Below are 10,728 nucleotides of genomic sequence, written 5' to 3' on the forward strand. Positions count from 1 at the left end.
AGTTAAATGTATCCTATTAAAAAAGTGCACTGTTATATTATTGCTGAGCCAAACACTATAAAGTAAGTATAATCATCTATTCAAACATCCATTTAGGCCAGTAATAAAAAAACTGCTTACAAGACCGCTCCTACAGGCAACTTGACCATCGGCATGTTGAAGGAACTGATGTAAAAGTAGCATCATACTGCTTATTTAAAACTACCTCTCTGTTTAACAGACAACACACATTAGCTTTCCCAATAATTATCAGGTAATGTGGTTTAATCTTAATTTTTAACAATTTAAATCCTATGGGCACGCCAATGGTGTACTATAAATTACGAAAAAACTAACTGCCTGATTAAGGTTTTGCATTTAGCAAAATTCTAATCAAAATCAGGTTTTTCCTGACACTGTATTAAATTGCTGTAGCTTCTCTTCTTCTTCCAGCTTGTCAAAAAAGGAATACCTGTAGATGATTAATTTACATGATATATATTTATTTTAGTTTCATCAACATTTTGTTTGTAACATTGTGAAAATTATTTAAAGACGGACGAGCAACAATTTTACAGTCCTACTCAAGATTGAACTTTTTATGCATATGAATTCAAAAAATGTAGTAAATTTTGAAAATTGCTAACGCTTTTCTCAGTGAAATGGTTTGAGTTTAAATAAGTTACCATGGTTTTTATTTCAACCATTTTAATATCATAACTAATTCGTTGACGGAAATTATTCTCTTATTTATTTCTTCCTTTGTTATCACGTTTTCTCCTTTTTTGTGACCAAAAGTAAATACTCATGTAAGTAAAAATATAGTTGGCACACTAGCAATAAGAATGGCTAATCTTAAGTAAAACTGTTAAGAATGCACGACTAGGTTATGTCAGCATTCCCACCAAAATCTGCCAGAGTTCACGTCCATGAGTTACACCAGTCAAAACCAAACTGAATTTGAACCTTTGATCTACAGTTGTCGGTACCTGTGATGACCTTGAACTGTGGAAGATTTACGAACTGAGACACAACAAGATTTGCAGAATACAATGTGAGGCTGGGCCGGCTGCAGATTACCAGGATGCAGAGACTGCTTAGCCATTTGATCAGACAGCACCCAAAGCCTACTCGATGCAGATCCATGTTTTACTTCATGGTCTTAGCACATATTATTAGGTAAATATTCATCCCATTTTTTTTATTTTTTTTATTTTTTTAGTTTATTCTCAAAGCCAGTTTGTTGGTATTTGGATGTTTAGTTATATCGGTGTTACTCTGGATTTCTGATATCTCTGGTGTATAGGGTAATTGGGAAGTAATGTAACGGGTGTTTCAAGAGTCACAGCAAATAGTTTGGGTATTAATCCGTGCATGCATTTCAAGCAGGGTTCTTGTCTAGTAGGACAAGTATCTGTTAACTATAACAACTTAGTGAATAGGTGGGTCAATAGGTAGGTCGCACCCTACTGTAGGTTGAATGGTAAGACCTAGACCCAGAACCAATTTACTTTTAAATTTTGATGTCCCACGGGCCAAAATCACAATTCGTTCAAATGTGAATTTTTATGTAGGCTGAGTGTGCCAGTAAACGTGAAAACCCGAGTAATTTTTTTCTTATCTCGCTAAACATTGGTCAACACACACATTGGCTGAACATTGGTTGGTGGTGAATATTAGGTTATTAATCTAAATATTTAAGTTAAAAACTCAATCAAACGAATTGAAATTCGCTTAGTCTGCAGGTATGGTTGGGCACCCGCCCCCCCCCCCCCCCCCCACTGTATTATGGTTTTTCATGGTTGCCTAACCGAAAGTCTAGGAATATTATGGAGACTTTATTTCGGAAAGAATAGCAATTCTAAAAATAATCTATGTATGAAATAAACGAGTTACACATCGAATCTAAAAATCACAAAGTGTTCTTGTAAACAATTTTCAAACAAAACCAAAATAAGTATAAAACATTAGGTACGGTAATTAAAAATTTAAACGTTTTTAAACATTTTGACTTTACCGGTGTTAGCTTAGTCATTTAGATATTAACATCCTCACAAAACAGGCTGAATTATAGCATTTTAAAAAGTTGTAATGTTAAACAGAAACTTACAGTTGAAAACTAAAACCGCATATTTTTTTAAAGTCCTACAAAATGTAGGTGGTTTTAAACATAGAGGTAAAGTAGTATAAAATAAACATTACATGTTGTATCTCTGTAAAACCAAAAATCTACTTTCTAAGGGTTCATTGATGTATTTCCAAACAATAAATGAATTATTTAGACCATCAAACCTCCTACTATTTACTAATTTGGCATATGCTTGTTTCTAGGGAAACAAAAGTTTAAAGATTACTCAAATTTTAAATGAAAGACTTCAAACAGCCAACAGTATGCAAATTGCTCTCTGGACATTACCCAAGACAGTGAAATGGGAATCGTCGGATCGTGAGTAAATTATGTAGTTGGTTATTTAAGTAATTTTAGTTAATTCAATCAAATGTTTGAAAATATTCAGATAGAACAAAATATAAGAAGAATATCAAGGGAAGTGCTGATGTACTTAGCAGTTGCACTATTATTATTGAATACTGTACGCTTTTTTAGTCATCCTATTTATAAAACTTCAATCTTTCATAGTATGATCGAAAAAAAAAATAAAAATAACTGATTATATTCAATTTGAATATTAAGGGATAATATTTTCACCTAAATGAATGCTCTCATCATTTTTGAGCTAGAAAAGCAATTAAGTCATTGACACAAAAACCTGATTTTAGTATGCTTGTTGTATTCCTTCGAAGTTATTTCGTTAAATGAGATCAAATACTAAGTGGCATGATTCTTGTTCCATACTTTTACCATTGTGCTACTGATGCTTAAAGAAGTAATCTAATAACTTGTCTAGGTAGTGTTAAGAGTAAACATGTTATCGCTTATCTATGGTATAACGATGTATGCAATATTTTAATTGCTTCTTAAAAAAAACTTTGAAGAAATTTAGTACCGTTAGGTTCGCATGTTAAGGCGAAATATGGTATTTAAATTAACTGTAAGATCGAATGTATAAAATGTTTGATATGTTAGCACTCGATGAATTCTCTACGGTTGTGATTTTTCTCGTGGCAATGCATCGTTAAGACTTCTGATTTTACTTAATATGCGGTTATACTTTGAGATTAGATTCCTTAAGATTAAAATAAAAGTAAAAAAATACATATTTATCTTATATATGTTAAAAATATTAAAGACAGACAAGACAAAAATTAATAGGACTTGAAAAATGATGTGTATTATTTGGACACTGTTTACAAAATTCATAATAATTAATAAAACATATGTTAGTTAGAAAGAAGGCAGGTATAGATTAGGCATAGATTATTACATTCTCATTCAACCTATGAACCAACACAGTTTAAACTATACGATAAGACATTTTATTATATTTTTTATTTCTTACGTCCAGCCAACTTCTTCAAGAATTTCAAAGTTTCTAACCTAAAAGGAGATTGAAAGTAAGTACTTATCATTATTTCTTTGCTTTTAATATTAGTATTAGTGACCTTTTCTGTTTTGTATCATTTTGAGATGTAATAACCGCAAATACAGGAACGATTTTTTCAAAATATTAACTAAAGCAAAGTAACTTTTCGAAAAAAAGGTTAAAGACATTCGTTAGGAAAAATACACTTTTTAAGGAAAACGCACCCTAAAGAATAAATCATTTAACAATACAAAAACATTTAGTGAAGTTCATAACCGTATCACTTTTTTTATTTAGTAAATAGCATTGAGCACACTCTTAAAGACCTAATAAAATATGAATTGAAACACTAATTAATATTTGTTATATTTTACATTCCTAACAGTTTTATTTCGATTGTTTTATAGATTTTCTCATTCAGAGATAATAAGCTAATAAAATCCTTTTCTAACCATAAAGTGATGTTCAGATGTTCCGGTTGTCCTGAAATGAAGACGATGTTCAAAGATGATCAAGAAAGAAAATGTATGAATGTTTGAGTTTGTGTGTGTGGGGAGGCGGGGGGTTGGGGTAAGAGGGAAATTGCTAGGGGATTTGTTAAAAAAACCGAAATGGACAGGTCCTTAGTACTTGTGACTACGACAGGGAGGGGAATATACTAGGCTAGCTAGGGAGAGGGAGTTAAAAAAAAGTAGGTTAGAGGGGGGTGTAAGGGGGGAGGGTTTGAACATTTTTTCAGGGACGTGGGATTCACCATGATAGGCTAGTCAGGGCCGGGGTTAATGGGGGAATTAGGTTAGAGGGGGGCAACGAAAGTCAGAAGTTCTAATGACATGTATATACATAGGTAAACAATTCCAAAGGATGTATGTTGTTATATGAAATATTTGGGTTCTCTAGAACAGTTGATTTGGATTAGTATAAATGAAGAATATGGTTTAAATTAGGCATTAATTTATTTTATGCAGAGCCAATACAATGCCAATAACTTTATAATCTTATAAGGAATAGTTGAACATGTTCTTAGAACTTCCATCTCAGACAGGGAGGGGAATATAGTAGGATAGACAGGGACGAGGGAACATTAAAAGAGTGTAGGTTAGAGGGGGGTTTAAAGGGGGGAGGGCTTACAAATTTGACTCAGGGACGTGGGATATTCCATGGTAGGCTAGTCAGGGCCTGGGGTTAAGTGGGAAGTAGGCTAGAGGGGGGCATCGTGGAGATGGAAGTTCTAATGACTCGATTCGTGTTAATGGATACGTTTTTTAGGTTGGGGGGATAAGTAGGTTTTCAGGCGATCTAGGTATATTCATTTGATATGAGTGAATGAATTAGAAGACTTGAAATTACAAAAGAAAATACACGAAGACTTTCAGGTCATATAAACCATTCTTTGAAGAGCGGAAGCATTAGAAGGATTTAAATTAGAAGAGGAAACACTAAAAAAATTCTCTGGTAACCTAAATATTCCTTTAAAGAGTGAAGGCAATAATAGAAGAATTGAATTTAGAAGACAGTTGAAATTATACACTTAAAGCTCTCAGGTTTTCTAATTCTTCATTTGCAAAAGTAGAGGCACTAGAAGGAATGGAATTATAAGCGGAAATATTATAAGATTCTCAGATCACCTAAATCATCATTTGAAGAGTGGTGGCATTAGAATATTTGAAATCAAGAGTGGGGAAAACTTTAAGAAAAGGATCACAACGTCAACGGTTTGTGAAGACAAGTCACAGAGAAGACGCTACCCTGGACACTCTAAAAGGTTGGTAAATACATGCTTTTATAATTATTTAATGTTTAGTATCCTTTAACTAAAATGCGCACAATAAAGGTAAGTAAACGTGATTCTAAAGAAGTTGGCTGGATATAAATTGTTTGTTAAACTGTGTTGGCTTAGTGACGCGTATTTTGTTTGTTTTTTAAGTGTTTTAAGTCCCGCCGTCACATTCTAGGAAAAATTTTTTGTTGCCCAGAACTGTTTCACACTTACTGTTCAGGCTAGTCCTAAAGGGTTGTGGCATTATCACATAGATACAAATCCATTGGTGATTGATTGTATTTTAACCCGGGACTTCGGGCACCGAAGCCCCGCGATATACACTAGAACAGCTCACTCCCATTATCGCGTGCAATAAAGATCAAGATTGGAATTGCAAATACTTTTCTAATTTCCATGTAGGTTAAGGGTAAAACTTTAGGTTCATTTAAAGAAATTAATAATGTTAAACAAGCAGTATTAGGAATGGTAGCAGACTGTATCTTTTCTAAAGAAGACGCGATTTAATTACAGCTGGTGTTAATCGAATTTATCTGTTCTTTATCGACAAAACCTGTATTGGTGGCAATAATACCATACACATTGTTTAAACAATTGATATCTCAAAATAATTTAAAACATACCACTAAGCATTAAGTTAGTAATGGCTACAACACAAAACATCTAATATACAAAGTGTTTTTTAAGCTTTTCTAGGACGTGCAGTATAACTTTTTAGATACAATATTGGCTGTTTATAGGATCTCAGTAGCTTCATTGAGTCTGTTTAGCAAACGTTGAACCAGACCAATCTAATCAGAATAGACATTTCGTGTTGGTTATTGTAGGATTATTGTTATCAGCTGAGTTATAAAGTTATGAATCATCTGCTATTTGGTTTGTTTACATGATTATTGTTTTTGTAAATAAATAGTTTTGGTTGAGTTTACTTAAATGAGTTTTATAAATTAATTATTTTATATTGGCGACGAGGAAATGCCGAGGAAAACAGACCAATCTCAGTATAAGAGTGTAATTGATTTTAGTAACATGTCTTGCATACAAGATAGAATGAGCAGATTTTCATTTAAAGAGTACAATAGTGAACAATTGTGGGAAGACTACATAGCTCGTTTTGAGTTGACCTGCAGAGTTAAGGGACTGGGTGGTGCTGACTCAGAAGAACAGGCGGCTCGGCGAGATCTTCTATTGGCAAATATCGGAGAGGAGCACCTCAGGGCACTGTCGGACCAGATGTATCCAAGGGCCTGGGAGGAGTGCACCTACGACGAAGTCAAAGAGGAAGCCAACCGGTTGTTCAAGCCTACAAGGACCCTTTTTGCAACAAGGTTTGAGTTTGAAAGAGCTATAAGAAAAGATGGTGAGACATTTATTTTGTTTTATAACAGATTGAAGTCTTTAGCTAGAAGTTGTAAATATGGAGATAGCTTAGATGAACGAGTACGAGATAGGTTTGCAGTAGGAAGCAACTGTCCAGAATTTGAAGTCGAAGTCAGACAAAGATGGCCCGAGGGAGTTGATAACCGAGGTGAGCGAGTTAAGTCAACAGTAGTACTAGAGTTAGCTCAATCCATGGAACGTGCGAGAGAAGAAGTTTCCAAACATGCGTGTAAAAATGAGATTTTCAAAGTAAGTGACAGTAAGGAAAATAGGAAACCAGAGGTACAGAAATCTACTGGCTTCAATAGGTGTTATAGATGTGGGTTTACACATGACCCTAGTGAAGATAGGTGTCCTGCTATTTCTGCTGTGTGCAAGAAATGTTCAAAGAGAGGCCATTTCGCAAGAATGTGCAAAAGTAAAAATAATTTTGTCAAGAGAACAGATGGTAATTTGAGAAAAGTAGATGATTCTTGTAATCAAACTTATGATGATGAGTGTAGTTCTGATATTGATGTTAGTGGTACACAAATTAGGTCAGTCAAGAGTAAGGTTCCCAGAGCTACAATAGATGTAGAATTGAACGGGTATAATGTTAGAATGGAGTTTGATTCCGGGGCTCGGGTAAGTGCTATAAGTTTGTCTCTTTGGGATAGGATAAATTCAAGTGGCGAATCTCTCAAAAAGACGTCTGATGTCATCACTGGCTATGGGAAAAATAAGCTAGAAGTCATGGGTAAGGCTTTTGTGGACGTTACTTTACGTAATCGTACTAAGCGATTGCCGGTCATTGTATTACTAGAAGATGATGTTCCATTATTTGGGTTGCCGTGGAGTGTAGCTTTCAATCTTAATTTGCCTAGAGAAGTAATGGTTAGGCGTATTGACAATGGAAAGACAAGTAGTAAAGAGGCAGGTAAGAACGAAGAAAGTTATAGAAAAGAGTTACAAAAAGAAGTAGAGGCATTAACTCAGGAGTTTTCCGAACTCTTCCGTGATGAGCTAGGAACGATATCTGACTCTAATGAAGTCATCCATCTAAAAAGTGGAACAAAACCTGTATCTTACGGGGCACGACGAGTTCCATTCCCCTTAAGGGAGGCAGTGGAGCGAGAATTACAGAGATTAGTACAGGAAGGAGTTTTGGAACCAGTGGACCCTTCCGAAACACCGATAGAATGGAGTACCCCAACAGTTAACGTAGACAAGGGCGGAGGTAGAGTAAGAATCTGTGGCGATTTTCGTACAACCTTGAATCCAAACATCGTCCCGGAAAGACACCTCTTGCCAACCTTTGATGACTTGACTTCCAAATTAACTGATGGAAAGATATTTTCAGTCATAGATCTTCGAGACGCGTACTTACAAATGAAAGTACACCCCGAGTCACAAAAGTATCTGACAATAGCAACTCATGTAGGTTACTTTCGCTACAAAAGGTTGCCCTTTGGACTTTCCTCGAGTCCGGCAAAATTTCAAAGGTACATGGAAAGTTTACTAAAAGGACTTAATGTCGGAGTTCTACTTGATGACATAATTATTTCTAGTAAGGATAAGACTACCCATATAACCACTCTTAGAGAAGTTTTGAGGCGGCTAGAATCAAGTGGAATAAGAGCAAAACTATCAAAATGTAAGTTATTTCAGAAATCTGTTAAGTATTTAGGTCATACAATAGATGGGAATGGTATTCATCCCTCCGAAGACAAAGTTGAAACCATAAGACACGCACCAAGGCCAAGAAACGTGAAAGAATTACGAGCTTTTCTAGGAGCACTAAATTTTTACGAAAGGTACATACCTAATCTTCATGCTATCGCTTCGAACTTGCATAAGCTGACTGGTACGAAGACTAAATGGAAATGGACTGACACCGAACAAAGTACGTTCGACAAGTTGAAGAATATCCTGTCATTAGAGAAGACATTAGTTCCATACGACATATCAAAGCCGATCATTATTGAATGTGATGCTTGTGAACAAGGGGTTGGTGCAGTGCTGTTACATTTGATGCCGGATGGAACGGAAAGGCCAGTCATGTACGCCTCGAGGACACTAACGGAAGCAGAAAAAAGGTATGCTACAGTTGACAAGGAAGCTATGGCGTTAGTTTTTGCCGTAAAGAAGTTTAGACAATACCTCAGTGGGAGACATTTCAAGGTGAGGACGGACCACAAGCCACTTGAAAGAATATTTGGAATGCATCGAGATCTTACCAAAGTAGTAAACAACCGTTTGGTTCGTTGGGCTTTGTATTTAATGGAGTATGATTTTGAGATCCAGTACATCAAAGGACAGGATAATTGTTTGGCTGATTTTTTGTCTAGATTTTCACTCAAGACACAAGAAGTATTGGATCCAGATGAGAGAGAGATTCGAGCATTGGTTCAGGAGAAAATCGACGTAGTTTATCCAAATCATGAACTTGTACTGGAATATAAGAAAGACCCAAATATGAAGAAACTTATAGACTACCTGGAACATGGTTGGCCAAAAGATACAGGAAACTTGCCACCATCCATGAAACCATATTGGAATAAGAAAGAAGAGCTGACATTAGAAAACGGTATAATCATGCGATTAGGAAGAATAGTGGTGCCACAGATTTTGAGAGAAAATGTATTAAAAGAACTCCACAAAGGACATCCTGGAATAGAGGCCATGAGATCCCTATCAAGGTATTATGTATGGTGGCCTAATCTGAATAAGGATGTCGAGGTTTATGTCCGTAGATGCCACCCTTGCCAGAGTAACCGATCATTTGACACAGAAGTACCTCTATATCCTTGGAATGTGCCAAGTGATCCTTGGGAGCGAATTCATCTCGACTTCGCAGGTCCATTCGACAACCGATTCTGGTTAGTAGGAATCGATGCTTACTCAAAGTGGGTTGAGATCGAAGTTATGGACCGTACGACAACTGCTGCTCTTGTAAATAGATTAAGGACTTGGTTTTCGAGGTACGGCGTTCCTAAAAAAATTGTATCCGATAATGGCACCCCCTTCACGTCCCATGAGTTTAAGGCTTTTTGTAAGAACAATAACATATGTCATGTCACATCGGCACCGTATCATCCAAAAACCAATGGTTTAGTAGAGAGGATTATCAGAACCTTCAAGAGTAGATACAGTGCTTGCAAACAAGAAGGTCTCAGTTCATCACTTGCACTTTTACAAGTGTTGCTTGCCTATCGAAATACCCCACAAAAGACCACAGGACAACCACCATCAGTCCTTTTCTATGGTAGAAGATTACCAACAGCTTTGGATAGGTGGAGGTATAATAGCAGAGAGAGAATAGAAAATCAAGTGTGGCGACAGAAGTACTACCACGACTTAAAATCCAAACAAAAGGAGTTTTCTGCCAAACAAGAAGTGTGGGTTCAAAATGAAACGAAGAAGGGCTGGAGACCAGGAACAGTACAAGAAAGGACGGGAGAGCTATCATACAACGTTTTAGTTGGGGGAGAAATAAAGAGAAAACACGCTGACCAGCTGAGAGCAAGAGAAGGTGCAACTGATCCACCTCAATGGAAAATGAAAACGGAACCTGAAGATGAGCACAGTTTCGGAAATTCAGCCAGTAGGGTAAAAATGAGAGAGCTAGCACCACCGTGTTATTAAACGGCTGAGAGAACTGGCACGGGGAGAACGTACATGGGTGAGAGAGCTGGCACGGTGAGAGAGCTGGCACACGGTGTCGAAAGTTTCCGTCGGCGTGTCGGGGTGGACGGTTGAGAGAGCTGGCACCGCGGAGGCTGGCACACGGGAAAGGTGTCGGAGGTGTGTCGGTTTGGAAGGGTGTTTGTTACCTGATGTCGGGCGTACGACAAGATGTATTATAAATATTTTTATTTAAAACTCGATTTTTAAGGTGGTAACGTTTGACTGACAAACGCTTCTCGCTTCTGCCATTTAGTGTTGAGTGTAGATAGTTTTCCAAATGTGTGGAGTAAATAGAATGTTAAATTGTTAGCCTTATGTAAGAAATAATGGATAAATAATAATATCTTAATAAATTAATTTAAAAACACTTATGGTGGACTTAAAAGCGCTTTTATGGCATGTCATTTAACGATGACGTTGTTTACCATGAAAACAATTTGT

The 10,728-nt window shown here is 36.4% G+C and overlaps 1 protein-coding gene across 1 annotated transcript; it reads left to right on the forward strand.

Annotated features, from left to right (window-relative positions):
* The first annotated feature begins 6,291 nt into the window (after positions 1-6,291).
* On the forward strand, positions 6,292-10,245 carry LOC128995679 (uncharacterized protein K02A2.6-like). Its single transcript, XM_054420696.1, has one exon. It carries the CDS (start codon positions 6,292-6,294, stop codon positions 10,243-10,245), a length of 3,954 nt encoding a protein of 1,317 aa, XP_054276671.1.
* The last annotated feature ends 483 nt before the right edge of the window (positions 10,246-10,728 follow it).

This window comes from Macrosteles quadrilineatus, unplaced genomic scaffold (assembly GCF_028750875.1).
Source record: "Macrosteles quadrilineatus isolate MER2022 unplaced genomic scaffold, UCM_ALF_1.0 Scaffold_5__1_contigs__length_97177068, whole genome shotgun sequence".
Classification (NCBI taxonomy): Eukaryota; Metazoa; Arthropoda; class Insecta; order Hemiptera; family Cicadellidae; genus Macrosteles; species Macrosteles quadrilineatus.